We start from the raw sequence: 26,298 nt of genomic DNA on the forward strand, positions 1-26,298 counted from the left end.
TCGCCCTTACATCATAGCAGTAACCATGCGTTGTATTCTCTCAAAACCAATGTACCTTCTTGAATATAAATAAATAAATAAATAATTTTTTATGATTAATTTTATTATTATATTATTATTATTATTATTATTATTATTATTATTATTATTATTATTATTATTATTATTACTGTCTGACACAGGAATGAGGCGAGAGTTAGGCACTTGTCTCAACATGCATCATGGCTCCGGCTTGGGAATGTGGGTTATTTCGATGGGGAATTGTGGATGGTCGCGGGAATTGAGGAAGCTGTTGGCTCAAGATATGATAAAAGGTCAAGAACGTACACCAACTTAAAAACTGCTCTTGGCATACATTATTCACAGGAATGTTCGGACTGGGAGTCTGAACATTCGGACGAGAGAGAGAGAGAGAGAGAGAGAGAGAGAGAGAGAGAGAGAGAGAGAGAGAGAGAGAGAGAGAGAGAGAGAGAGAGAGAGAGAGAGAGAGAGAAAAAATAATTGGGTGGTGAGGGAGAGGAACAGTAGAGGGAAGGAGGAGCAGTACAGAGGGAGAGATCAGGGTGGACAGGGAGAAGGTGAGAGAAATATTATAAAGACGGAGAGTAAAAACAAATGATGCTTTAGGAAGAGACACAATTAAAACAATGAGAGTGAAAACCGACAACGTGCCTTATCTCCCGGTGTATGAGGGAGGAGGAGGTGCGCAGCTGGTGTATGAGTGTTGCCGCCCCGGACACTGACTCCATAAATAGCCCGATGGTAGCCTCACCTCCCTGCGTGGTAGCCCATTGATGGTAGCCTCACCTCCCTGCGTGGTAGCCCACTGATGGTAGCCTCACCTCCCTGCGTGGTAGCCCACTGATGGTAGCCTCACCTCCCTGCGTGGTAGCCCACTGATGGTAGCCTCACCTCCCTGCGTGGTAGCCCACTGATGGTAGCCTCACCTCCCTGCGTGGTAGCCCACTAATGGTAGCCTCACCTCCCTGCGTGGTAGCCCACTGATGGTAGCCTCACCTCCCTGCGTGGTAGCCTCACCTCCCTGCGTGGTAGCCCATTGATGGTAGCCTCACCTCCCTGCGTGGTAGCCCATTGATGGTAGCCTCACCTCCCTGCGTGGTAGCCTCACCTCCCTGCGTGGTAGCCTATTGATGGTAGCCTCACCTCCCTGCGTGGTAGCCCATTGATGGTAGCCTCACCTCCCTGCGTGGTAGCCCATTGATGGTAGCCTCACCTCCCTGCGTGGTAGCCCATTGATGGTAGCCTCACCTCCCTGCGTGGTAGCCTATTGATGGTAGCCTCACCTCCCTGCGTGGTAGCCCATTGATGGTAGCCTCACTTCCCTGCGTGGTAGCCCATTGATGGTAGCCTCACCTCCCTGCGTGGTAGCCCATTGATGGTAGCCTCACCTCCCTGCGTGGTAGCCCATTGATGGTAGCCTCACCTCCCTGCGTGGTAGCCCATTGATGGTAGCCTCACCTCCCTGCGTGGTAGCCCATTGATGGTAGCCTCACCTCCCTGCGTGGTAGCCTATTGATGGTAGCCTCACCTCCCTGCGTGGTAGCCCATTGATGGTAGCCTCACCTCCCTGCGTGGTAGCCTATTGATGGTAGCCTCACCTCCCTGCGTGGTAGCCCATTGATGGTAGCCTCACCTCCCTGCGTGGTAGCCCATTGATGGTAGCCTCACCTCCCTGCGTGGTAGCCCATTGATGGTAGCCTCACCTCCCTGCGTGGTAGCCTATTGATGATAGCCTCACCTCCCTGCGTGGTAGCCCATTTATGGTAGCCTCACCTCCCTGCGTGGTAGCCCATTTATGGTAGCCTCACCTCCCTGCGTGGTAGCCCATTCCATCTGTTAACTACTCTGACACTGAAACAAATTTTTCTAATGTCTCTGTGGCCCATTTAAGTACCAAACTTCCACCCGTGTTCCCTTGTTCGTGTTCCGTTTACGCTAAATAGTTTGTCTTTGTCCACCCTGTCATTTCCTCTTGAGAATTTTGTAGATGGTGATCATGTCTCCCCTAACTCTTCTGCCTTCCAGGTACATGTGGTTTAATTCCAATAGCCTTTCCTCGTAACTCATACCTCTCAGGTCTGGGAGTAATCTGGAGGCATATATTTGAATCTTTTCTAACTTTGTTGTGTGTTTTAACTAGGTATGGACTCCATGGAGTCCATACCTAGTGGGTATGTATGCCCGTATTCCGTATGCGTACCGTATGCGTATGCCCGTATTCCGTATGCGGCTCCAGTCTGCAGACTGGAGCCGCATACTCCAGGATTGATCTGACAAATGTGGTGTAAAAGGTTCTGAATGATTCCTTACACAAGTTTCTAAAGGTAGTTCTTATGTTGACCAACCTTGCATACGCCGCTGATGTGGGTTTCTGGTGATAAGTCCGGTGTGATATCAGACCCCCAGATCTTTCTCTCTACCTGATTCTTGAAGGATTTCATCTTTCAGATGGTACCTTGTATTCGTCCTCTTGCTTCCTTCACCTATTTTCGTAACTTTACACTTACATGAGTTATTAAAAAATGATAATGCTTATAGCAGCTATTGGTCGAACATACAAAAATGGACTGTTATACCAAAATACTTATGTTTAGTACTATAATTTTTCTACGTGGCATGAAAGCGAAGGTAACAGGCAAGCCTAAATTTTCCGTCTATTATAGCACATATATGAACTAAATTAAGGATAGACGTGCAAACTAGGCTAAGGATTGCTTATTTAGGCCTAGGAAAGGTTAGGTTATGTTTTATAGTTAATGTTCCACTCTTTAGCGTGCCAGTTGGAATATTTGAATAGTACAAAAAGTGAACATTTATTGGTGTAACAGTCCATTTTTGTACGTTCTACCAGTTGGTAGTACAGTACAGTACTAAGTAAGTACAGTAAGTACAGTACTATAATTTTGGAACCTGAGTTGCAGGGTTTGTATATGTTGTGACCGTGTGTTAGGGTGTGTATGCGGGTTAATTGTTTAGTGTTGTGTCCGTATTGCATGACATGATGGCTAGTGAAGGCACACAGGATGCCGGGATATTCTGGCAGTGGTGGTGCAGAGAAGCTGTAGCCTCTTGTCCAGGCGGGTCGCTGCTGCTGCTCCTGCTGCCTTCAAGTAAGCCGCTTGCTTATTGGACATTTTATTTATATTTTTATGAATACTGGGTTTTGGCCTAGGTCTCTCAGAATTCTCTGTCTTGAGTCAAGATTGAGGTTGTACAATGGGATCGAACCCACGTCACTGTACTCCTCACGCACACTACTATATTCTAAGTATCCTCTGATAGAAACGTCACGTTCTTGTGCCTAATAGTCTAGGGTAGTTAGGGCTGTAAATTGTATTCGCTGATGGCATTGATAAAAATTGTGCCGCTTAATTCCTTCTAGTTCTATGCGGGGTTCATGGATAATTGAAATACTGTCCCGTTTTCTCTTTTGGGTCCTCTGGTAGGTTAGGATAGGAGACTTTAGTAGGACAGTTTCTTGATGTTGGGAACCCTAGGAGGCCGGGCATGGACCCATCCTCCTGTTTAGATAGTACCTATTGTGACGATCGTCAACAGTCAGAATTCGTACGTTTTTAGCCTTTAGGTATAGTAGTATACTGACTAGTAAGAAATTCTTTTAAAATAAATGAAGCTAAAACAGACTTAAATATTTCTAAGCCTAATATAGCACATATATATGTTCTATATTTTAGGTCTGAGATATCGTGTATTAAGCCAAGGGAGGTTAGGATAGTTTAGTTTATCAGAGCAACACAAGTAAAAAATAGTTTTCCGGTTTGTCCAACTCAAAAGTTCAGCTTTCTACGTTCTAATTTGGTTGTAGGTGGGTATATATATATACCACGGTCCTCATGGTTGCTACAAGAACTACCAAAACAGGAGGATGGACTGGGATATCATCGTCACTGGTGGTATTGGCGACTGTGTCTTGCGGGATTTCAAGGTCTAACTTTTATAGTGTTGTTTATTTTAAATAGTCGCCGGGTGAGAGTGGAGGCGTGTGGCGGGAGCTTGAATGAGGAGTGCAGCTGTTCTCCTCTTACTCTAGCGTTTAGGGTCATATTTGCTGCAAATTGAAGTCGTTCGTGTTGACCTGTGCGTCGTTGCCAAACGTTGGACTTGATTGTTGAACTTTATATTGCGGAATATTATCCCCCAGACCTTCTGTATGTATGTTATGTGTAAGCTGTGTGCTTCTTGACCACGTTGTCTGTGTACATTACATGGTGTACATTATGTGCACTTGTGTACGTTATGTGATTGTATATGTTATGTGATTGTATATGTTATGTGTGCTTGCGTGTGTATGTGTGCTTGTGTGTGTATGTTATGTGTGCTTGCAAGTGTATGTTATGTGTGCTTGCGTGTGTATGTTATGTGTGCTTGCGGGCGCTTGTCAAGTGGACAGCGTTTCGTAGTCCTGAGGTTCCGAGTTCGATCCCCGGTGGAGGCGGAGACATATAGGCAAAAACTTTCTTTCACCCTGATGCCCCTGTTACCTAGCAGTAAATAGGTACCCGGGAGTTAGACAGCTGCTACGGGCTGCTTCCTGGGGATGTGTAACAAAAAGGAGGCCTGGTCGAGGACCGGGCTCGCGGGGACGCTAAGCCCCGAAATCATCTCAAAATAACTTAAATATTGCGTGTGTATGTTATGTGTGCTTGCGTGCGTCGTCTGTGCTTGTGTTCGTTATGTGTGTTTCAGAGTGTGTGTACTCACCTAATTGTGATCACCTAGTTGTGCTTGCGGGGGTTGAGCTCTGGCTCTTTGGTCCCGCCTCTCAACTGTCAATCAACTGGTGTACAGATTCCTGAGTCTACTGGGTTCTATCATATCTACATTTGAAACTGTGTATGGAGTCAGCCTCCACCACATCACTTCCTAGTGCATTCCATTTACTAACTATTTTGACACTGAAAAAGGTCTTTCTAACGTCTCTGTGGCTCATTTGGGTACTCAGCTTCCACCTGTGTCCCCTTGTGCGTGTACCACCCGTGTTAAATAATCTATCCTTGTCTACCTTCTCAATTCCCCTGAGAAATTTGTATGTGGTGATCATGTCTCCCCGAGTTCTTCTGTCTTCCAGCGACGTTAGGTGCATCTCACGCAGCCTTTCCTCGTAACTCATGCCTCTTATTTCTGGGCCTCGCCTTGTGGCTGTTCTCAGGCCAGGGGCCTCGCGGCTGAGTGAATAGTGCTCGAGGGTCGTAGTTTTAAGAGCCCGGGTTCGATTCCTGGACGAGACAGAAACAAATGGGCAGAGGTTCTTTCATCCTGATGCGTCTGTTCGCCTAGCAATAAATAACCTGATTCGCTGCTTCCTGATTCGTTGTATGTGTGTGTGTAGAGAGAAATAGGAGAGAAATATATGTAGTAAACATAATAGAGGAAAAATAGATTGGTTAGAAAGGCGGGGTCCAAGAGCTAATAGCTCGATTCTGCAGACACAAATAGTAAATACACACACTCTCGCTACGTGTTGTTGTATGTGTGTACTCTATGTGCACTTGTGTGTGTGTGTGTGTGTACTTGTATGTGTGTACTTGTATGTGTGTACTCTATGTGCACTTGTGTGTGTGTGTGTGTACTTGTATGTGTGTACTTGTATGTGTGTACTCTATGTGCACTTGTGTGTGTGTGTGTGTACTTGTATGTGTGTACTTGTATGTGTGTACTCTATGTGCACTTGTGTGTGTGTGTGTGTACTTGTATGTGTGTACTTGTATGTGTGTACTCTATGTGCACTTGTGTGTGTGTGTGTGTACTTGTATGTGTGTACTTGTATGTGTGTACTCTATGTGCACTTGTGTGTGTGTGTGTGTACTTGTATGTGTGTACTTGTATGTGTGTACTCTATGTGCACTTGTGTGTGTGTGTGTGTACTTGTATGTGTGTACTTGTATGTGTGTACTCTATGTGCACTTGTGTGTGTGTGTGTGTACTTGTATGTGTGTACTTGTATGTGTGTACTCTATGTGCACTTGTGTGTGTGTGTGTGTACTTGTATGTGTGTACTTGTATGTGTGTACTCTATGTGCACTTGTGTGTGTGTGTGTACTTGTATGTGTGTACTCTATGTGCACTTGTGTGTGTGTGTGTGTGTGTACTTGTATGTGTGTACTCTATGTGCACTTGTGTGTGTGTGTGTACTTGTGTGTGTGTACTCTATGTGCACTTGTGTGTGTGTGTGTGTGTGTACTTGTGTGTGTGTACTCTATGTGCACTTGTGTGTGTGTGTGTGTGTGTACTTGTATGTGTGTACTCTATGTGCACTTGTGTGTGTGTGTGTGTGTGTACTTGTATGTGTGTACTCTATGTGCACTTGTGTGTGTGTGTGTACTTGTGTGTGTGTACTCTATGTGCACTTGTGTGTGTGTGTGTGTGTGTACTTGTGTGTGTGTACTCTATGTGCACTTGTGTGTGTGTGTGTGTGTGTACTTGTATGTGTGTACTCTATGTGCACTTGTGTGTGTGTGTGTACTTGTGTGTGTGTACTCTATGTGCACTTGTGTGTGTGTGTGTGTGTGTACTTGTGTGTGTGTACTCTATGTGCACTTGTGTGTGTGTGTGTGTGTGTACTTGTATGTGTGTACTCTATGTGCACTTGTGTGTGTGTGTGTGTGTGTGTACTTGTGTGTGTGTACTCTATGTGCACTTGTGTGTGTGTGTGTGTGTGTACTTGTATGTGTGTACTCTATGTGCACTTGTGTGTGTGTGTGTACTTGTGTGTGTGTACTCTATGTGCACTTGTGTGTGTGTGTGTGTGTGTACTTGTGTGTGTGTACTCTATGTGCACTTGTGTGTGTGTGTGTGTGTGTACTTGTGTGTGTGTACTCTATGTGCACTTGTGTGTGTGTGTGTGTGTGTACTTGTATGTGTGTACTCTATGTGCACTTGTGTGTGTGTGTGTACTTGTGTGTGTGTACTCTATGTGCACTTGTGTGTGTGTGTGTGTGTGTGTACTTGTGTGTGTGTACTCTATGTGCACTTGTGTGTGTGTGTGTGTGTGTACTTGTATGTGTGTACTCTATGTGCACTTGTGTGCACACACACAAGTGCACATAGTGCACAGGAAGCTGAGTGATTGATGGTTGTGCATCAACCCCCCCCCTCCCCCCTCCCTGTTTGCCGTCGTCAATAATATTGAAGGTCATGCAGATCAACACAGTTCTGTTCCTGCATTAACGGCGTCTGTCTGTTCACTGTTCCGCACGCTTATGGTACTCTTGGAAGGAAGAACATTCTGTTATCTGGTACAACTTACGACCCCGGGTTCACCGGTGGAACAGAAACTGGTGGGCATGTTTCCTTTCACCTGATGCAGCTGTTCATGTGTGAGTAAATGGGTGGGCACGGAGTTGAAGAGGTGTTGCTGGTTGCCTCCTGGTGGAGGGGTCAATAGTTGTGTCAGGGGTGGGGGTGGTGGAGCTTGAGAAACTTTACCAGGGGCTTCTTTTATTGCTCGGCGAAGAGAAGCCTCGGATCAGGAAGCTGCTGCCAAACTGTTTCTGCCTCCCGGCTTGAAGCACTCTGGTGAATGTGTATAAAAGTAGTCAGATATGTTAGGTGTCTCATACAGTTATGTTACACCTGGTCTTGAAGAGGTGCCAGTGTTGTGACAGTCCGCTTATTCTGGTCGTTGTGTCCTGCCTTCCACCCGGGGTGACTTTGGTGGTTTCTCTGTTGAGTTGGTCTCGGCTGCCTTCCACCCGGGGTGACTTTGGTGGTTTCTCTGTTGAGTTGGTCTCGGCTGCCTTCCACCCGGGGTGACTTTGGTGGTTTCTCTGTTGAGTTGGTCTCGGCTGCCTTCCACCCGGGGTGACTTTGGTGGTTTCTCTGTTGAGTTGGTCTCGGCTGCCTTCCACCCGGGGTGACTTTGGTTGTTTCTGTGTTGAGTTGGTTTCGGCTGCCTTCCACCCGGGGCAACTTTGATTGCGTCTGTGTTAAGTTGGTCTCGGCTGCCTTCCACCCGGGGCAACTTTGATTGCGTCTGTGTTAAGTTGGTCTCGGCTGCCTTCCACCCGGGGCAACTTTGGTTGCGTCTGTGTTAAGTTGGTCTCGGCTGCCTCCCACCCGGGGTGACTTTGATTGCGTCTGTGTTAAGTTGGTCTCGGCTGCCTTCTCCCGGGGCGACTTCCACATTTCAATTGAAATGCATAATTTAAGTGAGGCCTAACATAAACAAGATAAAGTTAATAAGATTATACTGTAGTTTTATTGCTGGGGAATCAAACGTTGGTCCAATTAGTTGTGAGCAGATGTGCTAAGGTCACTCAGGGAGCAAGATATTTTCCTACTGGTCGACGCCAGGAATGTCACGACGGGTCAGAGGTCAGCGAGTGAGCATAAATCATCTCACACATAAAGTAATGTACTCCAGGGTCAATTACCCAACCACTTGGGCTGGACGGTAGAGCGACGGTCCCGCTTCATGCAGGTCGGCGTTCAATCCCCGTCCGTCCAAGTGGTTGGGCACAATTCCTTTCCCCCGTCCCATCCCAAATCCTTATCGTGACCTCTTCCCAGTCATATATAGAAGTAATTGCTTGGCGCTTTCCCCCTGACAGTTCTGTTCTGTTCCAGGGTCAATTGAATTTGTCCCGCTGAGTCAGATATACATGTGAGTTGGCACTCTTGATGTCAGATAAGCGCGTGGCTTGACATCTAATTGAGATCAGATACATAAGTGTTGGTTGAACTCCTTTGAGTTAAATAATGGACAATGGTTCGTCTCCATTGAATCCTCTAATAATGCAAGTGTTGTGATTTCCTTGCTCAATAATATATGACTCACTTCAGTCCAGTTAAAGGAAGTTGAAGGCTTATAATTAATTATGTCTGCTAGTTGCAGGCGATGAGTGACAATAACGTGGCTGAAGTATGTTGAATCGATCTCACAATCGACTTGAGAATGGTCCAGGACCGACCGAAACGTCGTCGTCCCTTCACCTTCTAGTGTGTGGTCTGGTCAACTTATGTCTGCTAAATTAATGTACGCGGAGGGACTTGATTTGGGCACAGATTTTACAGTCTTATGATCAGTTTGCCATATAATAACTGACTTCCATTTATAGCTGAGTACGTCACTTATACACAAGTCGTTTGTCTCTAGTGTTAGATGTATGCGGTGAGTTCATAGTTTACACCTCGTGCACCCTCACGCAATGTTACAGCATGAATAGCCAGTTCTAACCTGTGCGTACATGTTCCGTATATACTGTATTGTATTGCAATACACCAGACGTGGCCGGCGAGACGTGTCGATAATAAGAATCGTTATATTTTTTGTAGTTGGGAATGAAAGCGGGATGATGATAGGAAATATATAATGCGAGACATGCAGTAGTTCAACCTTCTCATCAGCTACTCAGTCGTGTGTGATTTGATTCACGGAACGTGCACACGCGCAACGGTGTCACGTTTCCACGAGTAGTCCGTTATGCGCCACATATAATAAGGGCAGAAAATTCATATGTGGCAACGCAGCCAAGAATGCCTGGGCTAAGCGACATACTAAAACCACGCTGATTGGCTTGCGTAGTTGCGTCGAAGCGCGTGATTGGTGGGTATCAGTCCCCGCGCAATTTTACCTGCTAGCAGACGTCATCAGGGCCAAGGAAAGTACGGGCGAGGGAGCTGGTGAGCTTTACGCAGTTTTAAGAGTATTGTGCGGTCCATTGGGCACCTTTGTACACAAACATTCAATCATATCACATGAAGACACGAGTGGAATGTGGAAAATCGTTAAAGCAAAGGAAATAACTGAGAAAATGTGTGAAATCTGGAAATAGTGAAGGTTCCGTTTAGTATGTTTATCATTGCTCTACACGAGGTGGCACATTGTAAACAACTCTTTGTGTAGTTCTGTATTCCAGTAGCTACAACAACCCTAACATATTCGGGAGTTGGGAACCAATATGGTCCTATTGTAATGTGATCGTGATTGTGAAAAGTATAACCCACGCGCTCTTATTGTGTATTTTGTTGTGTAACGTTTGTTAAGGGGAATATGCCCAGTAGTGAAGTTATTGCACAAGATGGAGTGTGCAGTGGAAGTGCTAAGTATTTATGCTGATTATGTTTGACTAGGTGCACTCGAGTATAATATCTAGCTTCTACTGAATGCTTTAATTTTGTTTAATCAAATGTGATCCATTGTGTTGAAACTTGATACTGTATGGGATCAGAGCTTCGTACACGAGACGGTTCACCCACGAATTTTAAAACCCTGACAACGAAATAAAAGCTGTGATAATATTTGGTGTATAAAGAGTGAGAATCTTCAAAAAGTAACAATATGAAGTAGCTTTCAAAATGAGAATTTATGGATGAAATGACGAGTGTACAAAATTCCTCGATACGATATTACCATAAGAAGATAAAAGTGAAGGTAACTGCAGAAGGTCTATTGGCCCATACAAGGCAGCTCCTATTTATATCCACCCAATCTCATTCATATATATGTCTAACCTACGCTTGAAACAATTGAGGGATCCTACTTCTATTATGTTACGGGGTAATTGGTTACCACGTTTTAAACTTTATATTTGGTTAGCTCGCCAGAAAGTGCAACATGCTTGTGTATAAACAAATTCACAAAGGCCGTGACGAGGATTCGAGCCTACGTCCGAGAGCATCCCAGACGCTGCCTTAATCGACTGAGCTGCGACATTGTCAAAAAGAGTTGAAACCAGAAGTTCTACTGAACTTACTTGGATCCTCTTGGACGTAGGTTTAAATCCTCGTCACGGCCCTTGTGGATTTGTTCATTTGATGCATCACGTTATTGTGATTTCTGTTTGTAATGAAGTAAGGGCGAAGAGGTAGAATGGCCTATTGACATAGCTCGAGTGCATGAGGGAGTTGTGTAAAACCCTGGTTTGTGTCTCGGAGAGGCTGCAGGATTCAAGTAAATTTAGTAGAACTTCTGGTTACAACTCTTTTTGACCATGTAGATCAGTCGATTAAGGCAGCATCTGGGATGCTCTTGGATGTAGGTTCGAATCCTTGTCACGCCCCTTGTGGATTTGTTCATATGATGCATTACGCTATTGTGATTTCCGTGTGTAATGGTAGTGTGTAATTCAGTTGAGCATAATAACTTGAATTACACCTTAGAAAGTGCTTCACATTATTCTGTTCCCTGGAGATGCACAAAATAATGTTCACAAATTTAAGATCTTCAGGTATGTTCTATAATACTAGAGGTCACTTTGTATAGTTGATGGTTCACATGCGAATTTGAGACCCTATTTATGCTATCTACCTTTGTTGGTTCCGAGGATCAATATCCCTGTGGTCTGCTCGCTGATCAGGCTTCCAGGTTGTTGATTTAGTCAAGCAGGCTGTTACATGCAGCTGCTCGCAGCATGGCGTATGAATCAACCAGGTGTTCTCTTTTGAACGCCATGAGCTTGGTTAGTTATGTCCATTATGTGTTGAGGGAGAGTGTTGATAATTCTTGAGCCTAACCTAGTGAGCTGATCAGGATGAATTTTCTTAAATGCTACAGAATTCAGTTTTAGTAAGTTCTGTTTACTACATACTATCTGAAATAATATATAACAAATGTATTAACATTATCTCAAAAAGGGAATTATAAATTATTATATTGAGTGTAGATAAGGAAGTCCTTTATCTCCAGTGTTATCTAACCTGTACAGTATATGGAATACTTCGAGACATGTCCTCTCTCAGATGAAACCTCGAGACATGATTTGGTACAGATATATTGATGACATGCATTTACATGTTGGAAGGATAGCTGGGGACCTTTCTCTGAGTTCTTTGGGAGGTTGAATGCTTTAGTTCCCAGTATCAAATTTAAGGTTGAGTGGGAGTCAGATGATAAATTACCCTTTCTAGACATCCTAGTATAGTAATAAGGAGCAACACCTCACTGAGCTTCACCATGTACAGGAAAAAGATACACATGCAGGTAACTATCTCCATTACTTCAGCAATCACGTAAAAAAAAGTAAAAAATAGTGTTGCGTCGGGTCTTTTCATAAGATCATTGTGAATTAGTAGTCCTCAGCAGTTAGACACTGAAATCAATAAAGTATACAGTCAACTTAATAAAGTAGGATACCCCAATGGATTTCTGGGTGAAGTTTTAAAAGTTGCCAAAGCAAATTACTACCAGACTGACATAACTAGGCAGCAGGAGGATTGATATTAAGAACAGCTTGGATATTCCATATTGTTCTAACTTAAAGTACACTGCTAAGAATGTAAGCAAAATGAGTAAAACAAAGTTAATTTTGTTACCCAAATAAAGTTGGAAATGAATTGGTAAATGTCTACGTATCAAAAGAACAAAAAGCCGAGGGCATCGAAGTCTATAAGATCCCTTGTAATTACAATAAAGTTTATTGTGACCACTGAAGTCATAAGAGGTCTGTTAAAAATGATTAAGAGCATCTCCTGTTCTCAGTCCTACATTGTGGCTTGTTGAGCTTGAAACCATTACTCCTTGTTTGTGTTTCATATGACCTTATGAAGAAATTTTCTGGATCAACATCCTCCAAATTGTTCAGTATTTTAAGTTTCAATAAGATCCACATTGTCATGCTTGATTTGCAGTGTTATTAGCCCTGTGGCCCTCAACTATTCCTGATAAGCGAGTTGACTTGGCTTTGGAATGATTTTTTGTTTCCTGGAGTTGCACTTTCTCCAGAACAGCTATGTCCTTCTGGAGATGAGGTCTCCATGCTTGGATGCAGTAATACAAATAGTGGAGCAACAGAGATTTATACAATTGAATCACTACATTCTATCCTTAAAGTCAAAGGGTTAATTATTCCAAGGGTTTGGTTAACTTTTTTGACTGCTGCACCTACCTGCTGAGCAACTTTCATTGAGTGGTGGATTTTAATTCCAAGATCCTTTTCTTCAGCAATCTGCTGTAATGTAATGTTATTAATTTGGTAGTTGTGGCATGGGTTGTTATTTGATAATTTACATGTAGGTCTATAGCCACAGCAGCAACTTCGTACACCTGATGTTTATATACTGTACATAGTAGTAAATATGTAACTAGAAGTGGGGCAATTGTTGTGGGTTGAATCTTGGAGAAGGTTAGTAGTTGATCTAAGAGGACCAAATAAACCTTATGTACTTCGTATCCCCAATGTTGGGAATACGTGTAACTAGATACTTACAGGCTAGTCACAATTTTGTGGTGCGGTGGTCAAGATGCTCACCTGGCATTTCATGAGTACTTTGTCCTGGGTTCATATTCTTGCCGGGGAGGATTTACTGGTCGCAAATCCTTAACTGTAGCCTCTGTTTAACTCGACAGTAAAATGGGTACTTGGTTGTTAAACGATTTTTTGCAGGGTCGTTTTCCAGGGAACATAGGATTAAAGACTTGCCCGAAATGCTATGCGTACTAGTGGCTGTACAAGAATGTAAGAACTCTTGTATATACAGTATAAATAAAAAAAGAAAGAAAAAAAAAGGCACTTGGTTTAGTCTAGTTTGGTGACTCCAGAGAGTAGTAGGTAAGATACCATGGTGCATTTTCTAGTGCCAGTTGTTGCCAGTATGGTGATTTTGTGTTTAAAGTGGTCATTGTACTTGCCATTTAATGTCGTTGAATTACAACCACTGTAAGAGCTCAGTAAGCTGAATTCTGGTACAGTAACTCAAATTTTCAGGAAACCCGAATGAATTTATGTGCATAATTTTCAAGCAAACAGTAAGTGTAAGCAGGATTTGGTATAAAGAAATTGTAAATTTGTTCACTTATGGACATGTCTGGTAGGAAATCAGCTAAGTTCAGCTAACTAAAATGGGGTTGGGTGGATCCTATTTAATTTGGATTACTGGGCACAGACAGTATTTGCCTTTGTATTGAATATTATTTAATCTAGTTGAGTTTTGTACAGTATTTATATTACTGTATCTTTATGTAGGCTAGTTATTTAATTTGTATTTATTCTTCCACAGGCTGAAGGAAACAGGTGCCTCACAATTCTTCATTTATTTTGCCTCCCCATGTGTTTAACATTCTTTGTGCAAGACTCCCCATTGACCCTTACTCAGGAATATTTTGCCATACTCCACAATGAAAGAAGAGATCTCTGCTGCAGTGCTCTTCATATCCAAGCTTATCAGTGGAAATGTGAATTTGTCACAGAATATGTTGTCAAAATTTGAAGAAAGGTTGAAAGAGCTGCTCGAGGAAAGATTTAGCAATCATTGGCATCCGGAGCGACCTTGGCAAGGCCAAGGTTATCGATGTTTAAGGTAAGTGTCTTGAGGACTACCTGGAAAGTACAGTACTTTAAAAAGAGGCTGAAGGATAGGAGCTTTTGAGACAATGGAACTGATTGTTTAAGCTGTCGAGATGATTCAGTGGCCTAATCTTACTGTAGCAAAATGGGCACTCTGTCTTCATTTTATTTAGTATGAAATTGGATTGAAGATGTTGGTATGAAATTGAATGTGACACATATTTCAAGATTCTACTTGCAGTATTCAGAAGTGGGAAGTGGAAATAATATTGAGGCCTTACAAACATGAACTCCACACATGGTCAGAAGATTTGGCAAAACATAAGATTAATTAAACCTAAGTCATTGGAAAATAGAATATACTATATACAAAATGTTATATAATTAAATGGGATGTTGAGAATTTATGACTATTTTTGGCAGGAAAATTCAAATCTTAAAACGCCCTTTTTTTTAATAAGTGTTATCACTTTCGCTCCTTAATGACGCAGTATGACGTCAAAAATTTAGTAGACGAATGTTCGGTAACGACACAGTATGGTGTCAAAAATATAAAAAGTTGGCCTGCTTTCAGTTTAGCTGCAGGAGGGGCGCGCCGCGTTTTTGGACATTATATGCATATACTCCTATAGGGAATTTCATTGTGAACATATTTGACACCAAAATGAAAGACCTAGGATGAGAATTGAGGTGACAAAGTTGAAAAGAGTATATACATTTTATTGCTCTTGAGCAATAATAGGGCATTTTATTGCTCTATAATTTTGCTATAAATAATTACAGTATAGGGCATTTTGAAAATGGTAGTGTGAAATTGTCTATGAATCACAGCACTTTTATAGACAAGTTCCATAATTTTATGAAACCTTTGAGATAATAGTGGTCGGCATTATTTTCGCATATTGAGATTAAGTAGTCTAATAAAATAACTAATGTATTTACCTAATTGCTTGAGTATTTTTAAGCACTTCGTGGCTCGTATGTGATTTTGTATGCGGGGAAAAAAGTATTTGTTGGGGGTGGGGGTTTGGTAGATAAGCATTGCTGTACCTTTCCATTGCAAAGCAAATGGCTGTACCATAAACTTTTCAGAGTGAATGAAAACACTAGGAGAGAGCCAACCATTGAGAGAGCTGCAAGGGACTGTGGACTAAAATATAAGGATCTGAACCTGCCTGTGGAGCTTACTATATGGGTGGACCCTGAAGAGGTATGCTGTAGATTTGGAGAGCAGAAAGGATCGTATTGTACTGTTGCAACCTTCAGGGAAGGCAACAAGGAGAATTTTATTGAAACATTCGACTTCTCTCAGTTGGAACGACCAAGTTCAACGCCATCTGGAATGTTAAAGGTAGGTACAGATTATTAGGGAGGCTTGGCATTCTTCTTATGCTAAGCTTTAGCACAGTAAAAGAGATTACTGCACTAATTTATTGGGAAGTGTTTTATATCTTTTGATTGTGTATTCAGCAGGCATACTGTATGAGCAAATTTATATAAACAGAAGTAGTTTGGATACATGAAAGACCTTGGTTAATATGGGTTTCATATCAGGGTTGTTGATTTATTTGAACAAATTATCAGTAACATAATAGATGTGGAATCGATGGGTTGTTTCAACCATAGGCTGTGCCTATGTGTATGTAATAATTACCTAAGTGTAGTTACAGTCTGAGAGCTACACTTGTGGTGTCCCATCTTCCCAGTACTCTTGTCATATAAAGATTTGAAACTACTGACAGTTATGACCTCTACCACCTTCTCACTTAGCTTGTTCCAATCATCATCCACTTTGTTTGCGAAAGAAAACGTTCTAATATTTTTTCAGCACCTTTAAGCAAGGTGCTGAAAAATCTGTGCCTTTTGCTTGAATCTGTGCCATTTTGTTTGTGAAGTTGCTGGTCCACGGTTATTCAACATCCTCCCAGCGAGCATTAGAAATATTGCCGGTATTAAAAGTGTGTGTGTATTATGATGTTATGTAGTATTGCAGCTATACTGAACCAAGGTGGTGTGGCTCTCCGTCACATAGAAAAAAATGCTGCTGTGGCTCTTACAGTGTAAGTCACAGGTAAAAATAAAAGAAAACCATCTGTTAAATATGTAATTAAAACAATTTACTGTAATATTAATGGACAAAAATGGCACCTGAGAACACTTGGCTGTTATTACAGAACAAAATAAGTAAAAGAAAATCTGAATATAATACAATACAAGAGTATACTGGGGAACTGAAGATATCCACCCATACCACCACAGCATCTAACACACAACGTGGGCTGGTAGCAGACGACAGGTGAGAGAAGCTAAGGTGATCCAAGAGCACTAAGAGTGTGTCTCTCCCCAGGGTGATGGTGCCCTTTATATAGCCCGGCGGTGATGACCTCACTGCCGGTGTTGACGCAAGTTGGTAACAAGTGCTGGTAGCAAACTGCTAATTTGTGGCTGGCAGCACCTTTGTGTAGAGGCTGTACAACTGATAGTTGAAGGCGGCAAACTGCTTGTTTGTGAAGGCTAACTACTGGTTAGCTGAGACACCTCGCTTGCCGACGAGTCATGCCAGACACTAGGGGCCAGGTTCACGAAGCAGTTATGCAAGCACTTACGAACCTGTACATCTTTTCTCAATCTTTGGCGGCTTTGTTTACAATTATTAAACAGTTAATATAAACTCCAAAGCACCAGGAGGCTATTTATAACAATAACAGCAGTTGGTTGGGAAGGTTTCATACTTGTAAACTGTTTAATAAATATAACCAAAGCCGTCAAAGATTGAGGAAAGATGTAAACGTTCGTAAGTACTTGCACAACTGCTTCGTGAATCTGGCCCTAGGTTGGTTGGTACAGGTGGTGGAGTGTGTGGCAGGTCTGATGACTCGGCTTGATCATCATAGAGGTGTACTTCCAGTATGAAGACGGGAGGTGAGTGGAGAAGGCAGTTCCACTGCTATGCATGGGTTTCACGTGACAGTATTTTGTATGAAATGTATTTTAAAGTTAATATTTTTGGGAGTGTGGAAGAGATTAATTCAATTTACATTATTTCTTATGGGAAAATTCGTTTAGAGTTATGAATTTTCGAGTTATGACCCGTCTCTGGGAATGGATTAAATTCGTAAATGGAGGTACCACTGTATTTAAAAGCAATTCTGAAGTTGGAAAGTATAGTATAGGTTCTTCATACAGTGTTCTTTTGTGGTCATCATATGACAACTTTCTATCCAGAATCACCCTTAGATCTTTATCAGAATTCTTTAAAGCATTTTTGCATAAATTGTAGATTGTTTTTCCTCCTATTCCACATTCCATCAAGTGGCATTTATTCACATTAAATTCCATTTGCTAAGTGTTACTCCATGCTTATTTTGTCCAGTCTTCTTGAGGGGAATAATAATTGCCAAAGTTTATCTTCCTTAGTATTGTAATTGTATTTGCTAGTGAAAGATAATATAACATAATTTTAAGTCTGTGCATTACATTTGTTCTCTTCACTCTTGTAGACAATGGAAGTGCTGAAAGAGAGAAGATTCGATGGAAGTAATGTACAAAGTCCACCATCCAGCACCCAGTCCACTCCAACCAAGAAGAAACTCTTTAGTCCTTTGTATCCAGGGTATGGTACAAAGAGCCAGACTTCGCCCAGCAGAGTTAGTGGAAGTGGTAGCAGTCGGGATAGGAAAGCCTTTGGTAATTATCATAGCCATTACAGCTCTGGGCATCTTAATCATCACCACAGCCACCAACATCAAAGTGGATCTTATTCACCACCATTCTACAAAACTCAGTCATGGCTAAATTTGAGTCAGACTCCTCCCCCTCCGCACATACCATTATTAAGTTCTTCAGGATTTATTTATCCTCCAACGGCTCCCCCGCACTACACCCACGCCCAGATGCCTCCACAATTCACTCGCTCGCCTCCAAGTATAGCGCCTCAGAAGTTCAAATGGAATACTGCTAATTATCCACGTAGCGATAGGCATCAGTGGTTCGGGCATCGTGCTTTGGCCAGAGTTTAAGGTGTACACACTATTACAAGGGGCACTTATGAGTAGAGTATGTTTGGATGGGTGAAGTGATCTGTGCCAGCTTGGTTAACATATCCCTCATGTGATAGTTTTAGCATTATATATACATTGTCTAATTGTTGACTTTTCCAATTTACAGTAGCTTGATCTCACTAGAATTAATATTCTTTAATAGTTTTGCTTAGATAATGCTAAGCTGGTGATTGCTACAATGTAATGAAACACAAATAATGGTTTAAATTTCTTAGTTCCTCTTAAGTGCCCCTTGTTACTATGCCCATACTAAGAATGTGCATGTTTCAGTGTGATTCTGCACTGTTCTTTGTCAGGGAGGGAGGCACCTTGAGCCAGTTCAAAGTGAAGTCTTTTTATTAGTGAAGCAAGTGAGACATGCAGCTGTATGATGGGAATTACATCCTTATATAAAGGGCTCTGTAGTAATCAACAAGGCGATAGGTACAAAGATGGTACAAGATATACGTAGTAGTTTAGAGGCTAATAGTACAGGGTCACTTAACGTAAAGTGAATGGGTTGTTTCCTCACAGATGGTGCTCAGACTATGAGGCTTAAAATAGTACTATAATTGTTATTTGGATAATTTCCAAAACCTAATACTGTACTGTATTTCATTAGTAAGAAAGATTTTAATTTGAAAAGTGCTCAAGTGTGTCTGCTCAACTGTGATTCCATTGTCAGCCGACCCTTGTTTTAGAGTTCAAAGGATTATGAATGAGGCACTACTCCTGTTGGCCCTTCAGTCTCTCTCTCCGAGTAGGTACCTGCAAATTTAGGAAAGGTCCCACAGATTAGAGGTTATATATATATACATATATATTATTTTTTCTTAAATTAATGTTTTTATTTAGAAGCACTTTGTACCCCAGTAAGAATGCACTGGTATTCTGGGTGACAGCTCTATTATATTTCTCCCCTCTGATGCAACTTGAAAAAAAAACTAAAAAGTTGATAAGATTACATTGACATTCTCAGGAGTATATGCACAAATTTCTGGTTGTGGCTTTTGTGGGGTCATATGGGCAAGATTCATGATGAAATTTGTGGTGGTTTGACATGAGGTATAGCTGTTGTATCACAGGTTTTCCATGTCCAGACAAGTCCTGGAGATACACACTCCTATAATGGACATCAATATATATGCACCTTTGTCAGTATATTTGAAATCTAAAATTTAATTTTTAATAGTTTTACATAGAGATGCTCCAAGCATTAACTTAAGTTTCTATGATTGCAAGTCGTTAGTTTCCTATTTGTCAAGAGTGACTGGAAGTGCAATTAGAATATTCATCTAAATAATTTTTGTGTTCTTTTTGAAAGATGATTCATTTCTGTGTTTTGATCTAGATCATGCCTGTCCTTCTGTAGTGAGCATATAAAACAGGATTTCACAATTGGATCAGAAGCTTAGTACATAGTTTTGATTGACAAGGAATTTCTTGTGGGATGGTAAATTAAACAAAGAATTGCCATTAATGCCCGTGCTATCAAAATTTTATTTAATTAGAATAGATGTATATAAGATATACAAGGATACACCCCAGTTTTACATGCCAGATACACATAACATATTTATATATATTTATATATTTACATATATATATATATACTTACCATAGATATATATATATATAAAATCTATGTAGCATCTAAAAGAAAGATTAAATATATAATGATAACCACTGACCATATTTCACCTCAGTTATACTGTGGCTCTTTCTGCTAGTCTATCCTCTTTCTTAATTTTAAGTAATACATGTAAATTATGATTAAATTGTGAAACTTTTTGGCGGTGCTGGCTATAAATTAACATTTAAAATAAGTCGTTCATCATTACACTATTCTTGCTGACATTAATCCCATAGTTGTGAAGAAGATAGTTTCCATTGGCCGCTCCGGTGCAACGCGATTAATAACATTGAAGATGTAAGCTCAGGTTGACTTGCCCCTGGGTGAGGGTTTTTGCTAGACTAAGTACAATTTTGTTGTAAGTCAAATATCTTGTAAGTTAGCCAATTTTTTGTTCTTTTAGATTTAGTTTTGTATTGCAGTTGTTGTAATTTCTTTAAATTTCAATCCTGATAATGATAAACCTTAAATGGGATTCATATATTTCTTCCTTTGAACGCTGCCTGTGTGAACGTCTGTTTTGTTTGAAGTGTAGGGCTTGCAATAATTTATTCATGTATGTAATTATGCTAACAAAGTTCATCCCAAATTGTGAAGTCGACTAAATACTATAGTTGGAATTCTAGTAGCTTATTGTGGAGCACATTTAGTTTGTGATCTTGACACACTTGCCGTCCCATCTTGTCAAAATACTTGAGGGTTGAAACTCATGGATGTGACTTGGTAAGTGAATACATTATTGTGGTAATCTGATGATGGAAAGATTGCATGTTTTGCTTGTTTATAGTCACTAACAAAGGGTCTTGCATAATCAGAATTTATCCATATTAATGATTTGTTTCTTTTATACAGTTTGTACCAATCTTGATAATTGAAAGCACTAATTGATTATGAACTTTTGGAATAGAGTACCTAAGAGTATTTGAAAATGTTTTGTGTATCTTTGAACAGCATATCATTTATTCATACAGTACATTTAACATGCTTGGGTTTTTTCCATTTCCTTGGGAGTTGAACATGACCTAATTGAAAGTAAACCAATATTAAAAGTGAGTTTTCAACTTCATTTAAAATTTTGTGAAGGTTAATTTAAATTTATGGTGCAATTTATATTTTGTTCCATTGCTGAGACAACTGCAGTGTCCGAGTGTTTTATGATAATCACAGGCAATACATATTTTTCCATAATAAAATGAGTGGAATAAGATTTGATGCGACATATCGATCAAGTAGTGTCATTTTGCCCTATTTTTGTCTTGCTGTCACTCATATTAATTTGTAGTGAATGTTCATATAATGTAGGCTTATTGACATAGGATTTTCTAAATTTGTAGTGACAAGATTGAAATATATAATGAAAATCACATTAACATTCAGAATCCTTGTGTAAATATTGAGATTGTACAACAGAATCCAGTTGATAGTGCATGTGCCTGAGGGGATCGGGTGTGGGTTTGATTCCATTGTAGGGCCTCGGTATTTATTCACAATTGAAATGTGCTTCACATTGGCATAAATGTTATTCCTGAGTGTTGTCTGGGTAGTCTGTTTGGTACTATTTTATTTTGGATTAAATTCGCATATTTGTTATGTGGGGTTAGGTCAATCAAGTGTAGGGTCTTGACATGAACAATAATGTATTCTGTATTAGTTCTTGCTACTACACGAGTGTCATCTCTTATAGAATTTGTTATAATTACAAAGGATATACAGTACATGTTTTATATTTAAAAGTGTTTAGTCTGTTGCAGGTGATAGAACTGTAGATGGTTATTGCATAATCCTATTTGAAAATATATTCAGCGTCATTTAGAATGGGGCAGTTTCATGTATTCAGTAACCAAACCCTTGTCTGTCTGCATCTTTGATGCCTCAAACTGGATTTGGTATGAAAAGTCTTTCTCAAACATTGTAGCCACTTTCTTTCTTTAGAGTTTCAGATTCTAAAGCCAAATTTCAAACATTGAAGACTGTCAAATGGCTAGCTGCAAAAACCACTACAATAATTTTTCAGTAGCTGTTTTGAGCATTGTATATTTCTTAAATAGTGGCTAGAAAAATGTAGAATATTTGACACTCTGCTCTGTTTAGTGGAGAAGGCTGGGGCATAAAGTTAATGATGGATGCTTTTTATCAAGACACTGAAGTTCTGAAATAAGCATATATAACTACATTGTACTGTTGATGTGATATAAACATTTAATGTGTCTAGTTTGAAGCACTTACAGTTTGTACATAAGTTTGCTTTTCATTAATTCTGTATTACACAAGAACCTGTATTAAGAGTAAATGTCTAGAACACATTTAAATTTCTACTGTTTTTGCATTCATTAGATTTTAACAAATGTGCATATAACTGGACATGGGGAATGTTGCCACTACAACAGATACTGTATTAGCATTTTAGAAATTAATTTAAGTAACATAATTGCTGCTACTCAATATATAGAACTTGTAAGGTAGGGAACAGGGTAGGGAAGATGAGGTGTTGTGCAAGGGACTCGTGTTGTGCTTTAGTCTAATGGGGAGTATTGATCAATTGTCATGTAATTTGGTGAACATTATATTTTTGTCCAACCAAATATAATTACAATAAATGCATTATTTTAGCTTAAAATGAAGGTAAAGGTTTCCTTTTGTGATAGAAACTCCTCCTGTATGGAAATGCAAGAGGCAGTAGACATACTACAGATTTTTTAAGGATGATAAAATTTGAAAATTTCAATCCTTTTTGTGAAGGTGAAATTTATAAATCTGATAGTGAATGTTATTAGTGGGGTCGCATGCTTTTGTTGCCTTTACTTAATTTGATGACTTCTCTATTTTGATTTCTGTATTCTACCATTTAACACAATGGTAATGGTGTAACACTTTGGTTCCTTTCACAATTTCATTGCAGTTAGTGATTGTAATATCCATTGAACTTTGCTTTTCTAAGTTTGTAAAAGCTGAAGAGGTACTGTTTGCTCAAAAGTATAAATGAGGGTTTAGTTTTTGGAATATTCGTCCAGTACCGTGATCACAAGTTGCATGCCAAAATAATTTGATAATGTATTTTATAATGATTAAGTGGACCTTTAGCAAGATAAGAATTCCTGTTGAATATTTTTTTTTTTTTTTTTTATTGTAGAATATATGCTCAGTCTTATTTTCATTGATTATTTTTTGCCAAGAGCAAAACAAAGAGGAGGTGGCCATGTAAACTCCTGGGGGTCGCCGAGGGTGCGACCACCGCTCAGTGTAGTTTACTAACATGTTACTAACAAACAGATGATGGATCATATGCACATTTTTTATCACTATTAATGCCTACTAAAACAAGATTTCTGTTTGAATTCTATTTACTTTGTATAGCTGTTCCTTTCAATTATTCATTTAGCATTTTGTTAGCTGTATTGTAGTTTGACTTGTTTGTATGTTTTCATGTATCAGTTTTTGGCTATATTTCTTTTGAACTTTTCTTAAAGAATGTCTGTAAACAATAAGTCGCATTAAAAATAACTTTAGTCATAGTTGCATAACCCATGATGCTAGTTAATATAAGTGGAGTTGTATGTGAGCAGATGGAATATAGATTATTGATCATGAACTGCCGTATAGAAGTCCAGCATTTTATAGATTGGCATACGTACAAATTTTGGGTAATTTAATACTTTTTCAGAGGGACCAACTTGATTGCATTCTTGTATTAAAAGTACCTGAATTTTTTTCATTTGGTACTACTGTTACTCATACTTTTAGGCCTCGCATCAGTTGTTTATGATAAAATAGAATGGCAGAATAATTCTGGAATTTAATATTATACTGCATCTGTTTTGAAAATCTCTTCTTTTTTTTCCTTAGGGTTGATACTTTTGTTTTGCTCTTGGGTAGTAACAACTAGACAAAAATATCTAAATGTTAGGTTATTACATCATGCCGAGTACATTTATGGCAGAAAACAGGCTTGTCTTTTCTGGTAAAGGTCCCAAAAATCATGTTGACCAGTTTTTTTTTTTGTGGTTTATGTATAGAAAATCCTTATTTAAGATGTACTCATATTACGGTAATGCCATTATTATTGGTATGGCATTGTAGCTGTAAGGCAAGTTGTGTTCTACAGTACCGTGTCTTGTTGTTCTCTGACTCGTGCTAGAAGCTACAGTGTATTTTGTTGGCCAATTTTTAAATTGTTCTTCTTTTTTTTTTTTTTTTTTACATCATAAATTTCCTATAGGGAAGATTGAGTCTCACAGTACACTTGATTATGCACAGACAAATGATGTATGTAGCAGGTTTTTACTTCAGTCTGCTGTTACTCATTGATAACATGTAAATAGAAGAGGCTAATTACGAAGACTTTAAAAAAAATAATAATTTTCAAATACCAATTTGCAATGTAGATAAAAGTTTAGTTTAGGGAAAACTGTAAAGCTGAGTATAAAGTACTGTACATTTGTTTTCTGTGCATGGCAAGTGTATTGGTATACGTAATGTCTTCGTGTACAGTCACAGGCTTTAAGTTTTTAGTGGGTGTTGCAAGATTTGAGTGTAGGCCAGTTTTAAGTGCCCTTGATGAACAGTAATATGTCGATTGGCCAGGGTGTTTGTAAAAAAGTTTTAGACATAAGATTCATTCATCTATATATATTATAGTTGTATATCAGTACTCTCTTTAATGGGATCCAGTATCTTGAGGATTCATTTTCCCTTGAGTGCCTTCCTGTTCTTGATAGTACAAAGATGACCTCTGTAGGTAGTGGTTGCAGCCATACTTCTCTTATCAAAAGTGGTCATTTGTTGATTGAAAACCATTTACCAATTTCACACAATTTGAGTGGTACTCTGATATATTGTTTTGAATAAAAGTGCATCATATGCACTAATTTTTTATGGCTTTTGAAACTCGAGTTTTTCCATTGGAAGTAGGATTCTTGAATATACTTTTGGTGCTGTTATTTAAGTATGGAAGAGTGCTGTATAAAAGTTTTTACTTTTTAAAAATTGTATATATATATATATTTGATATATTTTTGGTTTAGCGGTGTGGGCATGCCAAGCTCGCATCCATTCAGGTGAGGTCTGTGGCTTTCAAAGAGTCGTCACGGTCTAACTTGAATCACATTTCAACATCATCATGGATGAATCTTTAGAATGTGGCAATTATTAGGCCCAGTAGTTGTTACCAAGTTTTACTGTGTAAATGTAGCTCCTCCAGTGCTATTGTCTTTGCTCTAGTCATGAATTATAACTTTTTTTTTATATATTTATCATTCACCCACTACTACAAATGGCATACAGGCTGTGGCAAGATTATTATTTTGCAATAAGACCAATATATATTTTATGGAAGCATTTACCATTAAGTTCTTGGGTAATTGTAAATTTTTGTCCAAATTTTGTTTCTTTATATTTGTAATTTGTACAAGTATTTAGGATTATTTTTTTAATTTGCTTTGATCATTTTGTTTGCCATTACTTTTTTGTCATTAAATTCCACGTTGAAAAGGTTGTATAGGGAAATTCCATTGAACTTGGCATTTGGTGCGGCTGACAATCATACGTTGAATATTTGAGATGGACAAAGTTGGCCGTTACTTCACTTCTTGCTGCTACTCACTGTAAGCCAAACCTGTGATAATTTAGTTTCATTTTCCATGTCACTGGAAGATCTATATGACTGTTGGAAAATAAGCTTGTACTCAACAAATATAATTTAATGATTTGCTGAATAGGTGACAAATTTGGGGCCATAATCTTTCAGGCTTATCTTATATGCTGTAGATTTCTTCTTGATCTTTAAATCAGAATTTAGTGTTATTATTAATGTAATAAAGGAATGTATTTTAGGTAAATAGCAACATTTATATTTCTCAGAAAAATTTAATTGTACAGTTTTTATGGCATTGCATCTTAGTTTTACTTTCCTATTTGACCATTTTACATGAAGTTTATAACATGACAAGTACTGCTGTTAATAATTTGTTAGTTTGATGATATTTGTGTGTGTGTGGTTTAACAAAACAAAAAATCTGTTGTTCCCAAAGTGCTCTATCAATTCTGAAAATGGGAATTTGGATAATGACAATTATAGGTGACATGATATGCAACAGGTTAGGCTTGACGTTGTCATACATTGTACAAAGTCTGATAGGCTTGAAAAATAAACTTCTAACCACACTTATTATAAACAATAAATTAAAGTAATATTAATAATGTGGAAAATATTTGTTTTGCTCAATATGTCAAACAAAGAAGTAGATAAATTTCATTACAAAAACTACATTTTTCTACCTGGTGCTAATACTGATGAATAGAAAAATTTCTTTTATTTTTGGATGTGTTGGTTGCATGACGAAGAACGTTCTTCTTCAGCTTTATC

General features: G+C 39.4%; 1 protein-coding gene across 5 annotated transcripts; it reads left to right on the forward strand.

Annotated features, from left to right (window-relative positions):
• The first annotated feature begins 3,057 nt into the window (after nt 1–3,057).
• Nucleotides 3,058–25,827, forward strand: LOC123755852 (protein BTG3). 5 transcript variants are annotated; one of them, XM_045738750.2, is made up of 4 exons: nt 3,058–3,131; nt 13,978–14,277; nt 15,357–15,615; nt 17,765–25,827. In XM_045738750.2, the coding sequence occupies exons 2-4, from the start codon at nt 14,096–14,098 to the stop codon at nt 18,281–18,283; spliced, it is 960 nt and encodes a 319-aa protein (XP_045594706.1). In that variant the 5' UTR covers nt 3,058–3,131; nt 13,978–14,095; the 3' UTR covers nt 18,284–25,827. The 5 variants fall into 5 exon arrangements, with proteins under 5 accessions (XP_045594706.1, XP_045594704.1, XP_045594708.1 ...); XM_045738748.2 differs by lacking the exon at nt 3,058–3,131 and adding an exon at nt 9,509–9,663; XM_045738752.2 differs by lacking the exon at nt 3,058–3,131 and adding an exon at nt 9,675–9,820.
• The last annotated feature ends 471 nt before the right edge of the window (nt 25,828–26,298 follow it).

The sequence above is a fragment of the Procambarus clarkii genome, chromosome 43 (genome assembly GCF_040958095.1).
Source record: "Procambarus clarkii isolate CNS0578487 chromosome 43, FALCON_Pclarkii_2.0, whole genome shotgun sequence".
In the NCBI taxonomy this organism is placed as follows: Eukaryota; Metazoa; Arthropoda; class Malacostraca; order Decapoda; family Cambaridae; genus Procambarus; species Procambarus clarkii.

Coding starts and splice junctions, on each gene's coding strand:
- LOC123755852 (XM_045738750.2), top strand. CDS start 14,096: ATGAAAGAAGAGATCTCTGCTGCAGTGCTCTTCATATCCAAGCTTATC. Junction 14,278..15,356: donor CAAGGTTATCGATGTTTAAG/GTAAGTGTCTTG, acceptor TAAACTTTTCAG/AGTGAATGAAAACACTAGGA. Junction 15,616..17,764: donor CGCCATCTGGAATGTTAAAG/GTAGGTACAGAT, acceptor TCACTCTTGTAG/ACAATGGAAGTGCTGAAAGA.